Here is a 26,130-nt window from a genome sequence, read left to right as displayed (position 1 = left end):
GACCGCGGTGGGGGTTGGGTAACGCACGCGGCGCACGACCATAATAATAATAATAATAACATATACGCACACACACACACACACACACATCACATACACATATATAATGTGTATTATAACTCTTGACGTTTCACCTCCCACTGCCACCTCCTCCCCGCGGACGGAGAGCGCGCGCGCACCGCCCTTGGCCGGCCAGAAAACGTCGCCGTCCCGCCGCATAAGCATACCGCCGCGCGAACCGTTACGACCGACCGACCGACCGACCGCTGCAGTTGTGCACACCCACGTCGCATCACCCACCGGAGTGCATCCGACAGCGTTTGATTCGAACTTCGCCATAGACACGTCACGGTCCAGTGCATAACGTTTCGTCTCGCTCACGTCCGCGGCGTGACCGTTCACACGCAGTACAACGCACTTTATCGTACGTATATATATATATATATATAGATATATAGTATACAGTCGTCGTCGTCGTCGTCATGATGTCTAGGCGACTGCTTGGACGTTACGCGGTGGCCGCGCTGCTGTTAATCTGGGCCGCCGATTCCACTTCCGCATACGCCACGGACGATTCCGTCTCGGACGACTCCGCCTCGGACGATTCGACCGTGGTCCCCGGCACGGGCACCACCACCACCACCACCGAATCCGCGGTCTCGGCCGCCGCCGCCGCTCTCAGGACGGACGTCGTCTACGAGCTCGCCGACTTGGCGTTCACCCGGCTGGTGGCGCACAACTGTTACGAGGCGTACGACCCGGTCAAGTGTCACGAGCTGTCCGACATGTCGGCCAAGGACGTGCGCCTGTACTTCGGCGGACTGCTGCCCCGCAACGAGACCGTGGTCGCCGTGCTGCTGGACAGCGACGCGCAGCTCACCGGCAAGCCGCACGACGCGTTCCTCGTGCTCGACCCGTTCCCCGCCTACAAGTTCGGCCATCCCGTGTTCATGTTCTACGTGGACATAGGCGTGACGGTGTGGAAGTGCGAGGACACCGAGGGAATATACACAGGTTCGCATGCACAACACATACAGAATATAACGTTCAATAATATATACAATGATATTATGTTAAGAGACTTTGGGCAGAAATCTAGTTTTATAGATTTTTTTTTTTTTTTTTGGTTACCACTCGACATGTACACCTACTATACACATGAATATATCATACATCATAATATAAACAGTGGTGAAACTGCTGAATGCCAAGCGCCTCTATCGCAGAAATGTATAGTACGCTATTCGGAAGATTCTGTAAAACGTCCGTTAAGTGTGCGTTGGGGGAGGTTTCACTATAAGTATGATAAGTATGATGTAATATTAAGACGATGATTACATGTTACACTCTATAGGTATGTTTTATCGCCACTGAATTCTGTGTCACTGCCGCCCAGTTGGATTATTATTGATATTAGGGTCATGTTATTATTGTTCGCTGCGGGCGTGGCAGGAAAGTTTGACGATTTAAACGCCCGTGCCGTCCGTGTTTCGGGTGAAAATGATTAGTTTTTGTCGGTTTCTTTTTCGTTTTTAACGAATAACGACCTCTCGATCAATCACCTCTACCGACTTGGTCTAAACAGACTATTAGTTGAGTCGATATAATTGTGTAAAAGTATATTATTTCTGTGTTTTCGTTTTTTCCGCGAGATGACAGCTATATACAATATGTATTTTTGACGTTAATAGAGTAAACGACGTTTTTTATAAATTCTAAAACCGTGTATATGTTGTTAAGAAATGAACATTATCTGAAATTATTCCAAAAAAATAGTGAATTTTCCTTCGCGTTGCGCGTTATAACCGGCATGGATGACACTTGACAACTATTTATGTCTATGCGCCATATGGAACGATTTACGATTTACTAGTGGGCGGAGGTGTTAAATTTTGCGAAGAGTTCTAACTTTGATCAACAATTTTAACTCTTGATTCATACTTTTGATATTGAGCAGAATATTAATATACACCAATGATTTAAAAATGTGCTAAACTATTAATGTTAATATTTCGAAATATTTTTAATGCGCATACGAATTAAAAAATAAAAATAATAATAATTTTTCGATTTGTATTCGAAGGATGAACATTAAATGTACTTGTTTAAATGTATATTTATTTTTCTTATAATGGTATATATTATTATATAGCAGCTAGTTATATCGAGATATAACTTGTTATACTCGTTAGGCACCTTATATACATTCACAATTACAAATATCAAAATCGGATGAAATTTTTATTTTATGTAGAACTTGAAAGTTAAATGTTAAATTTGACAAAAACGTAGTAATAGGTATTAGCTGCTATAAAATAATAATATTGTAGTGAATTCGTAAACTGAAAATTATACAAAACACGAAATTACAAAAATATACTCGCAACGAAAAATATATTATAAAAAGAAAAAAACGTTTAACGCATATTATAAATAAATACATACATTATTATGTAGTATAAAATTAAAAGACGCGTGTCTTCGAAAACAACAAACACGAGTTCGTCGTACCTCGAACTCGAAACCATTAGAATTAAGTATATATGTAAACGGTAAATCGATGACCGAACTTCTACGTGTTTCAAAATACTATTCGACACAACAATATTATACTAATACACATTGAGTTTACGTTTTATTTTCACCGGCAACATTTTTTTTTTTTATCCGTAATTGTAATGGTTTTAAGAAAACTCAGAACAATTCCGCATTACTCTGTTGTTTTGCTATAGTAAGCACCGAAAAATTAAGTCTAATAATCCACAAATAATGAAACAAATAACTAATTTTATTCACTGATATTTCAAGGTTTTTTTTTTGTTTTTTATATTTTTAAAATATCAACTAACGACTTTCGTACATTGCAATGATCTATATTGCGTACAAATGTACAACGCTGCAGCGCACTTATCTAAGGTCGCGTGTTTCGCAATTTCAAAATTCGCAAATCCGAATTCTGCCGCGGATGCCGATGGTCGAACAAAACGTCAAAATATGTTGTATTAGTGGCAGTCTGAATTGTAAATTATTATATTATAATATTACACAAAGCACCGATTATGATACAATTATTGTCATAATATATCATTATGATATTGACTGTATTAAGACGTACATAATATATTTTTCCCATCGGATTTCTATACGACGCGCGTTATAATAAATATTATATTACATATTACTATTATTATTATTATTTTGTACGATCGGCGGCTGCTGCGGCGGCGTCGGCGTCCAGTGATCGGCAAAGCTCCTCAAAGAACCGCGCGGCGGTGGGCCGGAGGGTTAGCCACGAGCCAACAGGTTTTGATGTGTGCCGCCACAGCCACCGCCGCCGCCGTGGTCCCGCGCCTTTGTGAGCCGCCGCCGCCGACGACGCCGATAGGTCTTTAAATATATAATATAATAATAATAATAATAATAATGTATATTATACGTCTCTGTTTTTACTACGCGCCGACGACATAATATTATATTATTATTATTATTATTATTATTATTATGTATATTATACGTCGTGCGCGCGCACCTGCTCCGGTGTATAAACTTCGGTTCCTGCTGATTGCGGGGCGGCACCCCGCTTGACAGAGGTTTATTATTATCGTCGTTATTCTATTATTATACATTAGGGTATTTATATAGTATATATATTATTGTACTGCACGTCGGTGTGCTCGCCTGCCTACACTGCATTATATTATTATACCTGACGTTTCCCACCACCACAGACTGTCGTGTTCGTTTCGTGTGCCGTCGTCCGCGACACACAATATCGCGGACGTAAAAACAAAACGATTATGAACGTTTATACGTATACCTGCGAGTGGGTATTTCCCGCGACCATGATCAGGGGCACATTTATAAATGTCTTATGAGGGGGGGGAACAAACAAAAAGTTCAAATTAGCGTACATGGGGCGTAGAATTGTAAAAATGTCTCATATAATAAAAAAAAAAGTATAACATATGATGAATGGGGGGGAGGGAACATGGGCCCCGTGGGCCCCTCCCTTAAATACGCCGCTGACCATGATGATGTCACGGTGTAGGCAATGATTAATAGCACATTATATATAGTGATGTATTCCAGTGGAAATATTTTTCTTATTAGAATCATATGTTTTATTAATAATATAACAAATATATATTTTTTAAATATCAAAATTTTTTATATTATGGAAGACATTTTATCACAAATTCTATGATTTGTGTATTACAGACAATTTCTTATATAATATTTTATTGGTATAATGTATAAAACACGATTTTGTCCATAAATTTTTCATCGATCATCACCTTTATGTTATAATATCGTAACTCATAACCTATAAATGCGTGTAACTTTTAAAGTATAGACTGCGCTCACAATAACATTAACCCTTTCCGGATTTCTGAAATTTTTGTACGTCTATTAACTGCGGGACCTTTCGACAAAACAAACTAATCAAATGGATACTAAAAACGATAATATTCTAATCATTCAATTACAATAAGACCAATAAGCACACTAGATTTCCGACACACGATGTAGTTCCATGTAGTACAGGCATATTCAGTGGCGATTACACTTGTTACGCTTGTAGGCATTTGACTAATCAGCAATTGCTGCTCTAGAACTCTTTTACTAAACTGACATATAAATTAATAAACAGTATTAGGTATTTTATATTATTATAGCTAAAATAATAATAGTAGAACATTAACCGTTGTTTTACAAACATTTTTTTTTTAGTTTTTATTTTGATTGATTATATTATATTATAATAGTAGGCATGTTAATATGTTAGAAATACAAAATAATATATTATAAAAGGTATATGATATTAAGTGTTTAAGTTACGTAAATCGGAATTATTTTAAGCACGTAATATTTAAATGTATACCTATATAATAATATAACAGTATAAAGTATATGTTTAAAATATGCATTGGTACGATGAAAATTGATTATTGACACACCAGTGCATTGTAGTTTTATTTTTTCATAGAATTGTTGATAGTAAAATGTGCCATACACTATTATACTTGTTAAAAATATACGTTATAGTATAACATAGCCAATAATTTACAGGTAAGAATGTTTCAATTTTTTTTTTAAATATTAATTTTAATTTAAATCAGGTAGAGATCGATGTATAAAAAAAATTTCGATGTTCAGGTAAAATAAATAAATTATTTACATAAAAACATACCGAGCATAGTTATATATGATGTATAAATACTTTCTTATTGTATGTTACATTAGTACCTACATTACTACATGCATAACTTACATCTGGTAAAATATGTTTTCATTAAATTTCTTAATGAATAAGATTGGTTTTATCCGGCAATTTATTATATGACGGTATTTATTATTGATTATAAAAATTTAAACATTTCCTATGGAGATGTCAAATCTCGGTGATAATTAAATGATCAATATTCAATACACGTTATACAATATACGGAATGATTAATCTAGCATTATAGTAGTATGCCCACCCCCGCATTTTTCTTCAATAATTCTGATTTTCAGAATTTTCAAATATACCTAATTAAAAGACTATATTTTCAAATTTCTGATAATTGTTGTACGGCTTAAAGGAGTGTGTTGTGGCGATAATAACTTTTATTTTTCAAATGAGATCCACTTTTTTTATTGTAAATTATTTAGCGGATACATTTTATGAAAATGACGATAAACTGTCGGAATTATATCAGAATCAAAATTTGAACAAATTATTTTTAAATTAATTAAAATTAACTAAAAAAAGTTTGGAGACAGCTATAGTGATTTTAAAATTGTAGTGATTAATATTATGCTACAAACAATTATAATTCGTATATAAAAATAGTCCTAATTTAATAGATATTAGGTTTAGTATTACGAACATCTATTTAAATTTTTTGTAAAACCATTTTTAAAGATTGTATTATCATCAGTACAAACATTTTAATAACTAATAAATTACCTGTTCAAATTTAGAATTAAGTACATAAATATTTTCAAAATAATTATTCACTAAATTATGCATGCTAGATGAATCACTCAGTATATTATAATAAATTTAAATACCTATGTACTTATTTTTTTATTAAACTTTAATATTTATTTAACATACATGTGCTCAGTGTTCAAAATTGTGTTCTTATTATGCCGATTTCCGTCAAAGACTTGTGAACTGAAAAAGACGTATCAAAATAAATACATTATTATGTTGGCGGCTGCGTTTGATCTCGCATGTAGATTATTATTTGTTATTGTTATTGTTATTATACCCACTTTAACTTGATATAATATTAAATACAAGACTTGAAATAAATTACGTATACATAACATTTACAAAAGAAAATGTACATATGTCATTAAACGTAAAAGATTTATATAAATGTATTAAATATGTAAAAAGGAAATCAAGAAATATTTTACACAACATTAAAACTTCAACACGAATCTGAAAAATTAACATTTAAATAAGCATTTATGTTTTATTTGTTATATTTGATTTCTCGTACGCGTATACCAATAGACAGTTTTTATTATCATGAACTATAATATGGTTACCTATACCAACTTAATATTATTTAATTAATTTTATTGCTGAACGCTTTTATAGGTATAGTATATAAGATACTTAATAAAAAATAAATAAATAACTATACTTATTTTATATAATATGAGTTGATAGTTTGATACTTATTTTATGTAGGTATATACAAACTATCTCGAATTCGATTACATGTTCTGACGGTGTTTAATGCTGGGTAGATACTAACTTAAATGCATAATGACATAATGTATGTAGAAATTCTGTATCGTATAATAATTAGGCACTTAAATAATATGATACGTTTACTTATAATGAATATAATGTACACATTTAATCTGACAATAATAAAGTTTATAGGTACAGGGAGAAACAATGATTGTAATTCGTAGTAAAATTGCACCTAATCGCAACTATGTTTGATGTTAATAAGCTTTTGTATTATTTAACAAGAATAATTTTTTTTCTAAATAATTTAATTGCGCAATTATATTATTATAAATATTTTATTATAATATTATCGTACATAAAACTCAAAGTATTTTTATTTTTTAAGTATTTTAAATTATTTAAATAATAATTCATACTTTGTACGAACAAAAAATGTAAATACTTACCAAGTAGGTATAGGTCATTACATATTGATACAATAAGAACAATAAACTATTAAGTAATGTCATTAGCCTTTATACACATTTAATTTTCAATCCATTACTATAAATTATAATGGTAACTAATGAAGGCTATTTTCATAAAGATTAATATAATATTAGTGTTGACCGAGACGCCGAGTATAAGTGTACTATAGAGTTAATTAGCAATAATTGTACGCACACTAGCAAACTTTTAGGATAAAATAACATACGATGAGTACAATTTTTTTCGGTTACGTAAATAATTCCTTTGATGTGAGTATTACGAGGACATTTTTTTCATCATTCGTCAAGTGTATCTGCAGCATAACACTAATTTACATTCTAATTATCTAAAACAAAATAACGAATTAGTCAAACACATTATCACTTAATACATTATAGGTTCTAATAATAAATTTTTAAACACTTAAAAATAACATAATGTTTTCATAGTCTTTTTAAAATGTTTTTTTTTTTTGGCAATTATATTTTTACATAAGTATGAATAATTTTTTAAAGATAATAATGTTTTCTAAATTCATTGTTTAATTATTTTAAAAATTTCCTTGAAGAAGTTTTAAAATATGACAATAATTATTAACAGTGTCTAATTTTTTTATTAATTCGTAATTTATTTTTTTATTATAAGTTCATTATAAATAATATTGTATTATGTTAAGTTAAATTTTAAGGCGTCGTAGGTGTGGTTTTTCCTAAAATGTGGATGTTTAAAGTTACTGAAGCGAACGAGCGAACGGCATCTAGGACATTTTACACTGTCGGTACCGACAAGACGACGAATAAAAATTAAAAACATGACATACCTACGCGGAAAACGTCGACAACTTTATGTAATTAAACAACAATAATATATATTATATACAAGAGACAGACGACCTTAAATTAAAATAATTTATGATATTGACTATATTCGTTTTTGATCGGTAGGGATGAGGGTGGGAGACCTGAACGAACGCAACTATAATAAAGATTTATCACTTGTCATTTTATATTGTTGTCTATATACATTTTAAATTTTATAAATATTCTCCGTCACGCCAACGCAACTAAAAAACGTCGTTTTGATATGGATAACACGATGTTTTCAATAAGTCCTAATTCGTAACTACTGCATGCAGTTTATCGCACTACACGACATTGCAGTCGCAATATTTTGTATCGTATCAATGTACCATAACGTTAATATATCGTTTGTGTGTGTACAATAATTTAAGGTCGTTGTCACTATATAATAAGGACTTTTCAGGCACATATTATGATCGTTTTTAATGGGAGTCAATTACCGAGTGTTAATTGCAGCGAATACGTGTCGTTTTGAACGGAATTTTGTTTATAATAAATTATGAAGCGTAAAATATACATGTATAAACACTATACTTTATATATTATACTTAATACATTATATTTTACATATAAAATATACATGTCGTGTAAAAAATAAAATAATAATAATAATCGTTCGAATGTTATATAATATTCTAAAAGGCATCTGATTTTGAATGATAGATCGATATTTATTATACCCTACGGTTTACAGTCACCATCATAACCGCACGTTATCAGCAGCTGTATAGGTGGAAACTCGGAACTTGTGCCTAAAACAATATCGATCGTTTTGAATAAAAGTTGTGATTTGCATTTTGAAATGGTGTATTTGCAAAGGGCTTTCCCTCCAAGGGTTGATGATTTAGCAAATAAGATTAGAAAGCTTGATTTCATTTTATAATTTGACTATATTTACACATTATTCATACTCTTCAACACAAAAATCCCCGATTGGAGTACACGTGGCCCAGTATATAGAGTATCTGATTTTAAATTACGCTATATCTGTATAACCTGACTACTTGATTTTCGTGCGCTTTATCTGTGTATCTCGGTTCCAGTGTATCTAGCTCAATTCACTAACCTTACTTTTTGAAGTAATTCGACCGACATTTGATTAGTATTTGGTATGTCTTCGATCGTGGTTTAAATTACAGAAGATTTAATCTTCTGTAATTCTATTATCTTTACAAAAAATCTAATATAATTTAATCTTGATCAAAAAACAAAATAGGTCAAGTGATTATTTCAAACTATAAACTGTAAACACGTGACATATTAACATTTACTTTTATTGTACATTTAAATAACTAACAAGAAATAAAATATTATTTTATTTTATTAAAAAAAATCCATAAAACACATGTTAGTTACTTTATATAAAATATATATTTTTTACATTGTATTTTATAACCAACGGCAACTTTATAATGCATTATTAAAAGTTAATGAAGACGATGAATTTATTTATATAATTTTTATTAAAATCAGTCAAGTAGTTTCTATGATTATAGTGCGTTATGTATTGTCTACATTGTATGTGTATAACGTATAAAAAAGAAGTTCTTTCTCTAATTCTATTTGGTTTGGCCGTTGTCACGCGAGGTATTAGTAGATAATTACTAATTAATATTTAACATATTACATGAAATGGAAATATCTTGGACCGTGAAAATGTATTATAATAATATAATGCGGTCGGCGTGTATGATAATTTCCCGAAATCAAAAACAGTTAATATTGCATATTCGCCTGTTAACTATACTCTTCATTCTAATCAAATTATGAATATATGAAATTATTTATTTTCTTAATCGCTATGGCCCAGTAATAAACAATAATAGACTAATACGATTATTCTACATTTCTACACGTTAAACGTATAGCAATATTACAGGCTTACAACAGCGTATCCACCAATTGAGGGCAATATTATTCAAATGAACTAATGATTTTTTTTTTCGGTGGGATTTTGAAATCCATATTTTAGGCCGAAAAACTGATCAGATACTAGTTTCATAATAGTATTATATTCACTATAACTTCCTAAATTATAATATTATAATCTTCGCCACGCAATTATAAAATACATTCATCAGGTCTTTCAAATACAAATTTTCCAATTTTTCAAACATAAAATTAAGAATATTTGCACTATTGAATGTGAATTATTTTATTTTATTTTTCAATTATATTATATTAAGAAAAACAGCCAATCACTAATGTATTTCAATAAATAAATATTTTTGTGTTTATCTTATAAAAATGTAAATGCATATTTTTGCATATTATGGAAAGTAAAATACATATTTTCTTACTAAAGGTTCTAAAAATTAAAATTAAAAAAAATGCATATTTTACAATTGTTTATTGCATACAAATCCTAGCCCTGATTATTTATATTATGATTATTTATGTATGTTACCATTGTTAATTACCTGTGTTTTGTAATAAAAAATAATTATGTCTAACAATTCATGTCTCGACATTTTTTTTTTACCCGAAATAGTACAAACTGTCCGCCATACACATTTTATTACTTTTTGAAATAGTACAAACTGATCGCCATGTAAATTTTATTACTTTCTGAAATAGTACAAACTGTCCGCGGTTTTCATTTTTCCGGGTGACCGTCCAAAGTGTCCGACAACCGTGTATATACGTAAAGGTGTATAGGTGTTTAAGCAATGGTGCAGTGCTTAGGTGACAAAAAAATAGCAGAAGTGCACTAAAAACTTTTATCAAAAATATATGTATAATGATTTTGTATTAATATAATATAATAATTATGTAAAATGCAGTTAGTAACAGAATATAAATTATACAATATGAACAATGTACTGACACAAGTTGTTGAAAATTTACTCACAGGTTGAAAAAATTTGGCTGTAGTTTTTATAGTGTTATGTTGTAGTACTGTACGATCATTATAATACATTGGTTAAGTTTTATTGACATAAAAAGATTTCATGCCCCGACAGTTTAACACGCGATGGTCTAAAGTTCATCATATAATCATAAGATAAACAAACCTGGCATTCCTCTACAGTGGTCAGTGTAAATCCCATTTTTAATTTTTATATAAATTATAACGGTTTTATCTTATATACATCTTGATCTTATATTATAATTGGGGACTATTTTTTTTTATTTATACGTTTCGGTTGTTTTGAAATGTTTTTGCAAATTCAATATTTTCCTTCCCATTTCCAGGCCTAAGACTGACAATATGATTGTATTAATAATAACATGATCACAAATATTGGTTTTGCTTTTTTTTGTACACGATTAATAGATGTCTTGTTAAATATCAGAAATTCAATAACTATTAAAAATGTGTATGATAACTTCCGCATTAAGGTCTACTCCGTTCTAGTTGTATTGCGAAACAGTCTAATTCCAAAAGTAGATACTTAAAACGTTTTGAAATATCCGTTACGTTCGCGGTAAAAATCTTCAAAATTTCTCGTTGCCACGCACTGACTTTTGTCGTCGTCGACAGGTCGCGATAACCGTTTTGCTATTTTCCCAGGAACTATTCACCATCGTAACTACCATCTGAAAACAGTCTATGATTAATATAGGTTATGATACTGTTTTTCTATAATTTTCATAGAAACTAATTTCCCTCCCGTTCCTTAGCCCTTAGTGACGACTCCGGGCCCCCATACGAGGGGAGCGACGATGATGATGAAGATGATGATGGTGGTGGTGGTGATGATGATGATGATGATGATGGTGATGATGATTATAATAATAAAAACCAGTTCGGTTACCCTTGAAATAATAATACAAAGATGGGGCTTATAATATAATAATATAATATATTATCTGTGTACGAAGAGTACTCTAATTGTTTAGCGTGTAATTTCTTTTGAACTCGATAAGATGCCGCTCCTTTGATCCTCGCCGCCGACAGAAGCTATATTATACAGTCGGCGGTGGAGGCGGCGTGGATCAGATGACGTCACGGAAATCACCTGCTGCCTTGTCGCGCACTCGCGCCCATAATAATATTTTAATAATGATAATAATAACACACAACAGCTCCCCCCCCTCCAGTGCATTATAATATAACACGTATAATACTGTGTATAGTAATAGATTACTTAATAATAATAATAATAATATGCTGTGAATAAATAAATGTATATTATAATACCGCTGTAATGTATATACAGTACGACAGGATACGCGCACAGACGTACAAAATATATTATTTATAAATATAAAATATTATTATTATGTACCCCGTCCGATATGTCTTATACGCACTGCCTTTTATGCATGTCTCGATGTGTTATGAGTACGCCGTAAAATTATCTCCACGTACGACGTCCGTATCCGAACTGATTACGTGTATAATATAAGTAATAATAATATAATATTGTATACAAGTTCACGCGTTCCTTCCGAAGCACGTAGAATATGTTATGTCACAATATGTGCCCGATAATAGTACTATCTGTGATACGGTTTTCTTTTCCCGTAAACCGATATACTATATATATATATATATATTATACCGAGTGATCCTTTTAATTTAAAACGCTCATTATTCCAACAACTATTCCAAATTTTGAAAATAATTGTTTTGTGTCATTTTAGGTTGTTAAAAAACAACTCTTTCCAAAAAAAAAAAATTACATAGTTATTATTATTTTTTTAATGACAACAAGCATTTTAAATTCTTAATTGCAAAGCAAAATATTTTCGAAGTACTTCGATGTAGAAAAATCGAATTTTGGACGAATAGTTATGTACTTATGTGTTACGATAGTATTTATTTAATAGCTTTGATGAGCGGAGTGGAGTGGTAAGAAATATTTCATGTAATGTTGGTTCACTACTTCGCTCATTTAACAGGTATATAACTTATAAGCTACTAATACAAAGTTTAATTTTTAAAGATAATAATTTTAATATTATTTTTCTGCTTCAGAATATGAAATTGAAAATGTATGTATTTAAAAAACGTTTCGGAATGTCTTACGTTAAATTGATCGCTCTCCGTTTTATTTTCGTTTTTCTTTTACAACCCAACGCTTTTATACCGTGTTCACGGACATACGACTTTCTTTTTCCACACCCTCCACAATACTTCAATGAACGTACATTTATTACCACGTAGGTATGGGGTACCCACTGCTACTGATCTACAATTACAAATATACATATTCAGCTTCCTCTATTATTAAAAATAATATATCATATAATACGTAAAACGTAGCATATTATACTCAAGCTATCAGTTAGCTATAAGTGTAAATATTTACTGTGATCATCATCATTTTTCGTCGAAAGTTTTTATTAAATATTCGAAATTTTATGGTCTATGGACTTTTTCCTCGAATTTTTTTCCGTTCCCTATAAAATATAGGTCTATAGATCTAAAAAAAATAATAACTAGATATATAGTATGCATATAGTATGTAGTACGTACATAATGCATCACTTTAATTTAACTTAAGCAAATTAGTAATCAGTTATAATTATTCCAATTATATTTTATTACTGCAATCGACCGCTATTGTTATCAAAAAATTTCTTCGAAAATTATTCTTATAGTCTAATTTTTGTAGTGTTTATATTATTATATGCATTAAATTCTAACTAGGTATAGTTGATTAAATTGCTTATTAGTAATTACTAATTAGTGTATTACATATATTATCGCCTGGTAAATTTAACAGGTAAAATAAATTCTTTGCCGGTGAATTTTTTTACTGAAAAAAGAAAAAAACTACTAAGTAATCCAGCTAATATTTATAACATAACTACGATACAATGATTGATACAAATAAGTAAATTATGAATTAAAAATTTTAAGCTATCGTCAAATCATTATATATATATTATTTTCTGAATTTTAAATCAAATTTAATTATACGTAATGTCGTAATTGCAATAACAAAATTGTTAACCCTTTCACTTCCTAATTGATATCCACTCGTTACAACATATCCCTGCCAGATAAGTTCGAATTATAATTTCTAGAGGGGAGAACCAACCTCTAATGTTAAAAACTATATGAAATCACAATTCTCTTATAGTCTATGTGATATGTTATATTAAGTGTGACTATCGTTAGAGTGCTCGATAAAGTTTACTATTAAAAGTAAATTTACGTTCATTTTACAGAGTTAATTGATTTAACTGTTATTCAACTTGAGTTACCCCCTAGTTTTAAAAGCTTTTACAAGCATAATAAGTATAATTTAGGTACCTGCTAATGTAATATTATTTCAGAATACTATTAAACTGAAAATATTATACATAAATACAGACATATTACATTTAATCATTTTAGAATACCCTGCTGGGTAGCTACTCTCCTCAAAATTGTATCATGCTTATTATTTTTATTTTTTCTACTCACACTATGTTTATTTTAACTGTTACTACAGATTCTGTATATTCTAATAAGCGTAAAAAAAAAATATGTTGTATATTTTTTTATTATACATTTATATTACCTAATGTTATATTAAATTTAAATATTTATAAAACATTTTACACTTATTTTATATTAACTTATTAATTTATTAATAACAGTGGTTATTTTGTTTTTATTGATATTAAAAATATTATCATTAATAATATTAATTTATTATTAACTATAACCATTAATTAATATCAGCATGGACTATTTCAAGAATAGGTTATTTTATAGATACAATGATGCAATAAAAAATGATTTAGAAATATTTACCAATTGTACTTACCAATTGTACTTACCGAAAATTGATTATCAATAAAATCTACATCTCTATGTACGGATACGATTAATAGTTTTATGCGGCTTTTACACTTGTCGTAGTTAATGATTATTAAATTTGTGTAATCCTATACAATAAAATAAATAATTTCTCCTAAATGATATCATACTAAAATAATTATATTATACGCATACGAATTGCGATATGCATCAGACCGTCGTTACAATATATTTTTTGTATCAAATACCTTAAAGAAATGGTATATTTCAGGATTTCGATAGGCAACATAATATACATTCATATAAACAATTGGTATAAAACGCCTTAATAATTTAACATTGTAAATGTAATAATATTGTTAAAAACCTAATTGTTTCTAATTCTAAAAATTTTTAAGCAATCACATTTCCTAAGACTTATTGATAATGCAATCTAATTTAAAAATAAAAAATTAAATATGATAGACATAATAAACATATTTGTGCACCTACGTCTCCTACCTAAATACGCAGAATATTTATTACACATTAATGTTATATTATAATAACTTGTTTGTAAATCACTACATTTATTTGACACAACTAAAGATAATCTGTAATAGTGTAATTTATCTATAAGTCTTAAATGTAAGAAATATTTCATTAGAATTTATCAAGTAGCATCGGAGTAATTTGGAAGGATTGATTTAGTTTTTGAAAACATTTTATTATTCAAATAACATGGTGTTAAATATAAAATAATACAACTATCAATATTTTTTATGATTGAGTACAATTTAACTTTTTAAGAACACGATTGCGTGTATATTATTTATCAAACAACAAAGATATTCCTCAAAAACGAAAATATTGCGTACTAAATTACGCTCTAACTTAGTCAAATTTTTAATTTCTAATTATTTTCAAAATAATTTTTCTGTCAACTTAAAAAATATATAACCAAATAATATTTCTGTTTATTTTATATCAATAATATATATATATATATATATATATTTTTTAATTGAAGTTTTCATACGTTTTAAATCGAATAGAGTTATATTTTATAAATACCTACCTCTTGAGATTTATGACATTTTTATTATGGTTTCAACTCAGGCATATCTCCAATAAAATCATTTTAAATTACTATTTATGTTGGTTAGTGAGCAATGAGCACTACGCAATTGGCTGTTGTACATTTTATGGAAACTTTTTAGATTATTTTGCGTTTGTCTTATATAGACTACACTTATTTTATTTTGTTAGATATATAATAGGAAATAAATTAAACGTACGAAATAATGTTATAAAAAAGGTACCGCCGATAAGCGCCGTATGCAATATTATTGTACCCATATTATAAACGTTAAATGATATGAAAAATAACATTTAGAACACGCCAAAGGTCAAAAGTTTAATTAAATAGTTTCACGGATACATTTGATGTCTAGACAGGAATATATTCAATAACGTTTACCAATTCATGTTCAATTATTATCATTTTAAGTGAAATTAATTGTGAAATATTAGACGAGATGTCATATAAAAATCCATTGACCCATAAATAATTCGGCAATAATTATACACAAAATTTACGCGCAATAAACAATATTATGCATTTCAGCTGATATTTATTATAATGATGCAATATAATACATTATTTTAATTCATAGTTTTTATCTAAATCATCAGTTGACTTGAAACTTCTATTCAGCCATTAAATTTATTATTATGATCATTGATCATACGTGCCTTACAGGATTCTGCAAGTCAGATGCAGCGAACATTTTTATCAGACCGTTTTCTCTTAGTAATGGTACACAGATAATATTATATGTAATTACGTAAATAATTTTCATGTGATTTATGATTAATGTTAAACTCATTGTGGTTCATTAAAATCTTTAATAGGTAATAACACTAATAACAATAATACGATATCATTTATTTTGATACTTAATTTTCTGTAAATTATTGTCGATGATATATTATACAAACATTATATTCGGGTAGGTTGGTTTTACATGTTTTAATTAAACGTTATGTTACAATCGGACAAATATTTATTTCTACAAACAAAATTAAAAATACAATACGTGTATAGACGTGTATAGGCTTCATATAGTACCTATTATATGCTTAAAATAGCCAAATATTTTATCTTATATTAACATTTTTTTTATACTTTTAAGCAGGGCTTGTACCGATTGAAATAATTTTGGTTTCGGTTTCGATTTTGTATACCGGTTTTTACATATTTCGGTTTTGGTTTTAGTTTCGATTTAGATAAATTTAAAGTTGAAAAAGTTAGGTTACCTAACCTTAACGATTAAAATTAAACAATACTTACCAATTAAAAGAAATATATTCATTACTATTTATAAAACAACTAATAACTTTGTAAATAATGAAATGGTTATCAACATTTTAATCACGATTTCACGGGCATATTAATGGAATTTACGTATTTAAAATTTTAAAAACACGTACTTTAAAAAAAAAAATAACGATTTCCAATTTTTTTTTATTTTGGTTTTGAATTTAATACCGGTTTCTAATTTTTTTCGGTTTCGGTTTCGGTTTTAAAACGATTTCAAGCCCTGCTTTTAAGTTTACCACAATTGAACCATTATTGCTGGTATTGATTTTGGAATTTCAAATGTCAGTAATTTAAAAATACAGGCCTAAAATATTTATGAAATAACTGTTTTAAAATTAAATTATTAGTCACAGTAGGATATGGTCTATAGACTGGAGTTAGTGCGTTGTATATTATGTACAGTGGTCTAGATTGGGCTTAACCATACTGACCGGACTTTCAAATGTTTATTTTATATTATTGCATCGGTCAAAGGCTGCTAGCGTACACTCTGCTCCCCTAGTACATAACTTCATCATGATGATCATCGCTATGACGTGTAATGTAATTAACGGTATAATATACAATTTAAACTGCAGGTAATGTACAAATAATCTGTTACCTATGTGATTCTGACTAAAATTACATTTAAAATAGTTTTCGCATATTTCAGATTTCTGAATATTAAAGGTAAGAGTAGAGAGAGGACTTGGCTAGTTACGATTAAAACTAAATTTAGTTTATCACACATTCTCACATTATAATAATGTGTTAATCTTTTCTGGAGAACTACGATTTTTAATGTCTGAGAAAAATAAAACATTATTTTTTTTAAGAATTGTAAATATCAATTCAAAATTTAACAGTTTGAAACCATTCAATTAGGTATACAAATTAATTTATAGACAGATTATTTTCTTACTGCTCCAACGGCCTCTCAATAAATATTGATGATCGTTTACAAGTCTCATTTTTTCGATACCACATGGCTCAGATTTTATTTCAAAATATTATAAACTACCGCATATACGATATGCCTTTATTTCTGTTACATAAATATTTGGATCTCGTGAAGTTAAACGTTAATCTTCTCGTTTATCATTTTACCGCCGCGTCTAATTAATTAAACGAATATCTAAAAAAAAATGACTAAGTATGTTTTATTAGGTAAAATTTGTTTGGATTTATTGTTTCGACTTGCATTGTCCACGGCTGTCTGATACGGTTTTATTATGGTTTCAATTATTAAACGATAAATTTTGTTTTTTCAACGAACAAATCGACTGACGATACACCTATATGACAGCTAGAAAACAATAAAATACGCCGGTATGAATTGATTATATCTTGTTCTCGTGAAAACATGATATTATAACATGTACCTACAATATTATTATAATATCGTAGCTGCTATATTATTATATTATATCATTTAGACGGCTGGCGGCGGTCGGACACCACCAGTGGCGACAAGCGGTCAGAACACGCGTCGCGGTATCGACCACAAATCAGGTATCTACCAATAATATGAGCGCATATATATGTATAGGTAACAGTGTTATGCATACACGAGATCACGAGGAGGTGTCGTTATTTTTTTTTTTTTTTACAGCCATAATAAAATAAACGTGCGTCACATGCAGTGTTCATACATATATTATCAATATTATACTTCTTATAAACTGTACTTGTGTACATACCAACGATGTCGTTAACAACCTTATATATATATATAATAGCTCTCGACCATGTAGCCGTTCAATACTATAAATTATAATAACAATTATTATGGCTAATGAGCTGTGTCGAACGATTTGCCACCTCGCCAGACCCGTTTGATTTGGTCGGAACCATAATAGTGTCTTCCATCGTGATCTGGCGTTATTGTTTCGTAATTAGTTTGCGGCGGATTTTCACTTACTACAATATCGCCACGTACCATTCCGTTTGATTTGTTCAAAAATGTTCACTGAACTACGACGCAGCGGACATAATAAATTAATATAGTCTATTGATCTAGGTATATGGTGTTATATATTATTATACGAGTGTATATGTGATATCGTCATGTGCGGTAAAACTCTATTATGATATAACGTGATTATAGATAATTTACCGACACGGAAACTTCTGAAACAGTTTGCGTTCTGATAGAAATCCAAGATTAATCCACGCGGTATAAATCGGGTATTGTGATTACTGACAACCATAATATATACTATTACATATACGCTAGAAAACCAGATTATGAATTTTCGAAAATAAAAGTAAAAAACGTACGTAGGTACAGATATATTTTTGTTCAAACTACATCAGTAATATTTTGTAATTTGTGGCTTGTGGTTTGTGTAAATGCGTAGGTACCAATATAATTGATACAAATACGTTTCATAGAATATCAATGGGCGTTACAAGAATAAACACGGCAAATGCTTCGCATTATGCAACCGTGAAATGCCTTTCAAAATTATAATGAATTTATGAATCACATTTATAAATGAAAATTTTTTAATGTTCACGTACAGAATTAATGAGAAAACTTGAGTTGAGTCAAAGTACGACAATATTCGAATGGTCAAATTTTACCCGCAATCACAACAGGTGGTCGTTGTAACATTTGATCTTTATAGACTTAGTGTTGCTAAATATTTAATGTGCCAATGTAAATATAATCATGGATAAAAAAAATTAACTATGTGTTCGTGTAAATATTATGAAATTAAAAAAACTTGATAGTAATTTTACAGAACAGAGTCACGAAAAAACAATACATTTTAGGAGACTTCCAAATAGTTTAATAGTATCTTCTAGGTAACGCTAATATAGGATGGATTGACCTAAATTATTTTCCCGAATAAATATGCTTGGACCTAACTGATGAACTCTATAAATTATGTCAAAAACTCACATATAATGTATATAGTATACTCAGTAAAATATGTCGGGACTGAACTTATGTTGTTTTTAAAATTTTGAACTCGACTCGAGGTTATCCTAATTAATATAGCTTATATATGTGGATGACAAAAATTATTCACAAACAGTTATTTCACTCAATGATATGTGTTGGACCTCTCCTAACCCAATAAACCACACACTTACACATAAAACAGTCATAATTACTTTTTATGTATTATGGAATGACGATATATTTAGTGAAAAACCTCACTTGGCCTACAGTTACCTTTTACGATTAAGACAATATTATATGCCTACTTATATAAATACAATTATGACGGTCAAGTGACGTGTGTTGATTTTTTTTTCAATTCTGTCTAGCGTTGAGCGATAACACCACAGCATGCATACAAATGGTTCGCAGTCGCTGGTGCAATGAGCGTCCAATGACGTCGTCGTGGGACTGTCAGGTCAAGTTCCTACCGATGGTGGTGCCGACTAAGAGTGACCGTTTACAAGCTGACAACTTACTTGTGTGTGTGGACAGCAAGGACACGTTCTTGATGAACTGCCCGCGGATCCGGGACGACGGTGCTGAGCTATCCGATGAATGCAACCACCTAAAGACTAACAACAGAGGATGCACCAGAGGCAACTATAAGTGTTCAGCGCAAAAACCGGTCAACCAGGTGAATGTCATAATTGTATTAAGTAATAATCTTAGCGTATTACAATTTCTAACTTCGGCAGTACTTAAAATGAAAAAAAAAAAGTTTTTAGTAGAATTTGAAAATTATCAAAAATTCATACTTAAAACTTCAGAAAAAAACTGAAATACATGTATTTAAAATTATTTTCACGGTGACACATATCACTTTAATTAATCTCTGTCTATCGTAAGTTTTAGTTGTCTACAAATTACTGTGATTTTCTACTTCATCCTTTAAGATTTTTCTAAGGACCATTTCTTACGCGGTATTTTTTATTAGGCCTTCATTCACGATTAGATCTTTTTTTAAATCGTATTTCGTATACGGTGTACGAATAAAAGCATGCATTTTAATTCTTTATTCGATTTATTTTTGTTTATTTCCACGCGTGATGCATGTTTGTGCGTTATACATTATGTTTTTAAAACAATGTTTACTAAAAAATTTATTTCGATTTATTTAATTTAAATTATTATTAAAGTTATAGATCAATAATATGAGATTTATAAATAACTAATAAAGTAATATATAAGAGTGTTCTAATGTTATACGTTTTACATTATATCTGTGTACATATCGTATTCGAATTTTTTCAATCCATTGTGACGAAAAATGTGAAATATTTTTTTTTTATATATAATTTATCATCGTAATATTGTGTAAGCGCTGCACACGTTGTCGAAATCGCACTGTATACATATGCGATACACCATATACGCAAACAGTCGTATGGGACATGTGCCTTGAACACATATAACGGACCAATGAATATTTTTATTAAAACCACTCGCGTGTTTTGATGTCTATTCCTAAGAATCAGGTTTCTTACCGGAAGAGAAGTCATTATATTACGATTTATATATTATTTGTAGAACTTTTCGTTTTAGGTAAAGGATAACCAAGAGTTTTTATACTTGGGTATCTAATTATTTTATTTTATTTTTTGCACTTATTCCGGTTCAAATTATGATTTTGCTATATATAAGTTTTTGAAGAGTTTGAAAAGCTTCACTCCATTGTCGTTAATAGAGTTATAATTAAATATTAATCATTTTTCTTAAAACAACTTGTTTTAATATTCCGACGCATTGAACCACTCCTTTTTAGAACATAGAAATAACACATGGGTAACCTAAGCAGTACTCGAATTGGGAAAAATTAAGTAGAGGAGCTCAATCCAACGATTTAAAAACTGCGTTCCAAGTGCACAATTACTTAACACAGACTCGTATTAGTTAAAGTATAATATAATTCACTGTGGTTTATATCATAGGCCATGATTAAAAGTAGGTACCTAGTAAGGTATACTATAACTATATAGTAAGTTATACTCTTTTGTTTAAATAATTGTACAGTAAGTTAAATGTAATACCTATTTTATTAGCCATTACCTCAAATTTACTGATTTATAGTCTTATGCCTAGTCTTATTATAGTCTTCGCCTAGCCACTGAAATTGTAAGTTACAATAAAACATAGTATTAGAAATATAAAACATAGGACAACGAGCCGAACGATCGTATTTATTATATAGACATACGATTAAATAGGTACTTACTCGAAATAATTAATGAATAACAATCGATTATGAAATGATCATAATCAGCATTACATATTATACTGTTTTTTGAAGGCTGTAATGCTGTTTGGTGGCTGGAGCCGGAACATGGCTGACTTTGTAACAATGAACGACTTGATGTCGTTGAAGGATCGACTCATTTCCTGGGGATATGCCGAGAACAATATTCGGACGTTTTTTGCAAACGGCATAAACATGAGCGTGGACGACGGTGAGTGCCTATTTTATCGTATTATCCAAATCCGTTACTATAAATCATATTATAATATAAATATGTAACTACCATTCTCTGTACTTGGTACATATAATTTCTTGCATATTTTACTAACAACCTTCTGATTGTATTTAAATTCTTTCAGACGGCACCGTCAGTTCGACGACAGTTAACAACGTCGAACCGGCCGACAAGCTGAACATACGCAGATATATCAAAGGCGTCTGTAGCGCCGCACGGTGTGCTGACACGTTTTTCCTATACCTGTCCAGCCCGGCTAGGAGAGATGGAAACGCGATACTCTGGGACGCCAACGGCAACGGAATCGTAAGTCACTCGTCAAAGATACATGCATATGTATATATATATATTAATGTACAGGAGATACATTAATATAATGGAGTCACTTGCTGTCGACGAACACAAAAACGATTTTTAAAGGGTTCAAAACCGATTTCACAAATTTTCTAGTAATTTTCTTAAGATTTAAAATTTAAAAACTATATTTTATATTTTACTTACCACCACAATTATAATACTTTTCCACTAATCTGATACCCGAAAATTATTTATGAGACTAAGGGAGGGGGTTGATATGTTATAATATTATATTTAAAAACAATGATTTCAAACAAGAAAAATGCTGTCCTCATAGAAATATAGGATTTCAATAACTATTTTTTTATCTGTAAATACAAGATTTTTTATAGCTCACATTAAACTCCGATTTTTATTTTATTTCAAATGACGTAGTACAAAATAATTTGTAATAAATCATAAGATTGTCTATTTTTAAAGACAAATGATTAAGTTTAAGATTAAATCACTGATACGGTATTATATATTATTATGGTTTATGTACTAGGTATATTAGTATATATAAATATGTTATCATAAAAAGGTATATATTATATGCAATTTGAAAAGGATTTTTGTAAAAAAAAAAAATGCATGAGAACATTTTAACAATACAACGCGTGATTCCCATAATATAATATATTTATAAAATTATACCTACTATTATAATATATTTTATAGTGAATATATGCTACTGTATATATACAGAGTGATTCGCTAAGCATCATCACTTGTTTTCTTCAATAGTGCAGTTGTTCAAAATTTGATTTTTTTGTATTACTAAAAGCCGTACATTTAGTATATATTTTCTAAAATATTTTACGTATCAATATAAAAATTTGAACGAGTGTTGTTAGAGTTATATTTTTTTAAAACTATTTTTAAGGACTGCGATCTTTAATATAAATATTTGAATAATTGAAAAATTATATTCGTTAAAATTTTGAATAGGCATATAACAATTTTTAAAAATTAAACCATTAAATAATTTATGGCAATGAAAAGGGCTCCCTTTGAAAAACATAAATTTGTATCGGCACAGGACGTTCCTTAAGTAACACGCCAAATCTCAAAAATTTAAAAATACAAAGTCTTTAAGCATATTTAAAAATTCCAAAAATCAGAATTTGAATTTATTCATTAATACAGGTAAAAATGAGGATTAATTTACTTGGTGAATTACTCTGTATATAGTAAACAATGCCGATTTGTGTACAACTAATTGAATTGTGGAAAACCTGTACCTGGTACATTATATAATACTCATTGTATGCTTGCGTATTGTTTGTACATGCAGATGATCAACAAGTGGTTTGTAAACAAATTTAGTACATCAGTATCGTGAAACTGTAAAAAAGCGAATGAACATAGTATTAAGAACGTAAATAATGAATAGGTAATAAAGAAAATCGTTAAAAATAATAAAATTAAAATCGGAGTATCCGGCGAATAAAATCTTAAAATTATTATAATAATACTATATAAGCACATAAACTTAATTATTCTTCTAATGTAAAAGATGATATATACACTATAACTGTGCCGACGACATTTTATTTCAATGATAAATAAATAAATGAAATTAATTTTCTGTTTGTGTTTAGTACCTAATCAATTTTGTTTCTTATAAATTATAATGATACGTATTATATTATGCTTTTACAAGAAAACTGTAAGTATGGCATTATTGTAAAAATAGGCATACAGTATTTCCTATATGTAGTGTGTATAACTATAATATTATTGTAAAGTATTGTAGCAGTGATCGAAATAAAAAGTAAAACTTTTACTGAAGTAACAACTGCATGTTACGGCTAAAATGCCAAATCAAATAACCGATTCGTTTTATGCCGAATATTATTCACTAAATACTCGTATTAGAGAACCCTTCTTACGCCACCATAATTACAGTAGTTACCTACGTCCATTCGGTTAAATTCATTTTTTGTGTTTAAGCGGTATCGTAGATAGAATAAGTATTTCAACGAATAATACGTTTGGATTAAAAAAAAAAAAAAAGTCGTTTAACTAGTAAAACTTCTTATAACGATGCGGTCTCGTGTGGGTCGTACCTAATACTGTATACTAATACCTAGCTAGGCCAACTGTATGTCAAGTTATTTCGATGACATAAATCGTGGCGACACGAATTTTATACGCCGCCGGTCGTAGTTGGGTGGTATTGTGAAATGATCGAGTCGATCGGATAATACACAATGGTAATAATACATCATGCACGTAATAATAATACGGATTTCTGGATGAATTTGAAAATCATTACCTACGCACGGCCACGGTGTATAATATTGTAGGAAGATCCATTTTATTACAATAGACGCGACAGATTTATATAGTTGTTGTAGGAAACGCATGTTATATGAATTAACTTTTTCAAAAAACTATAGCCAAGTACGTGTATATACTGCCGTCACTAGTAAACCAATAAGACGTAGGTATTTTAATGTATAGTCGTTAAATATAGTTCGAGCGGTTGTGATGCCCTCCAATAATGAATATTGACTTATTGCAGAGGTTCTCAAACTTTTTCGTGTACCGCTTATCACGTATAGTATATTATTATTGCATATAGTAACATTTGTAATTTTATTATATATTATAATATAATGGACAGACAATGCTACTATGGAAATGATAAATCTGCAGTTGGAAAAAACATTAAGTCTATATTCTACATATCATGTATAGTGACAATATTGTGTTCAAGTCGAGATCGACTTCATTATTAATATATAGGTACGTGAGTAATAACTATTACATTAACAAAAAATGGACATTTTGACAAATTATCGTTAATTGCGATTTGTACGTTTTTTATATTTACTATAACATATTGATAAAACAGATATTTTTAATTATGGGTTAAGTAAACGGTATCGTGATTAAAAATAATTATAAACTAAGTTGAGCTATAAAAGCGATAAACTAAAACTATTAAGTGTTTTCATAGAATAAATCATAACAGAAGTATTCTGTTTAATTACTAATTAAAATTCATTAAAAATATAAACGAAGTTAATAATAAATTGATAGAAAACAAAAAATAAATCAATTCATTTTACTTTCATACATTTTTAACTTATTCATTCCAAGGTCTGCAAAGAGCGATCAACTGTGAATTATTATCGGTCATAAATTATAAAATTATTATTACGGACATAACACATATGTATAACATCAAAATAATAGTATATTCATTTTGACGTAAAATTTAGCTTAGAATAAATACCTATATTTTATGTTTCATACTATGGACAATACTATTTTACTTATGAAGTTAGAGTTT

General features: G+C 29.7%; 1 protein-coding gene across 1 annotated transcript in view; it reads left to right on the top strand.

The window, feature by feature from the left end:
* The first annotated feature begins 217 nt into the window (after positions 1–217).
* The window catches only part of LOC113548070, a 37,395-nt gene continuing 11,482 nt past the window's right edge, over positions 218–26,130 (top strand). The window contains exons 1-4 of the mRNA XM_026948730.1: positions 218–1,014; positions 20,349–20,656; positions 22,310–22,466; positions 22,615–22,796. Of these exons, the coding sequence (XP_026804531.1) occupies positions 483–1,014; positions 20,349–20,656; positions 22,310–22,466; positions 22,615–22,796 (1,179 nt within the window). The 5' untranslated portion in view covers positions 218–482. The remainder of the gene's footprint in view (positions 1,015–20,348; positions 20,657–22,309; positions 22,467–22,614; positions 22,797–26,130) is intronic.

Source organism: Rhopalosiphum maidis, chromosome 4, assembly GCF_003676215.2.
Source record: "Rhopalosiphum maidis isolate BTI-1 chromosome 4, ASM367621v3, whole genome shotgun sequence".
NCBI classification, from domain to species: domain Eukaryota; kingdom Metazoa; phylum Arthropoda; class Insecta; order Hemiptera; family Aphididae; genus Rhopalosiphum; species Rhopalosiphum maidis.
The sequence above is the reverse complement of the archived record's forward strand: the minus strand, read 5'-3'. Positions and strand labels throughout refer to the sequence as shown.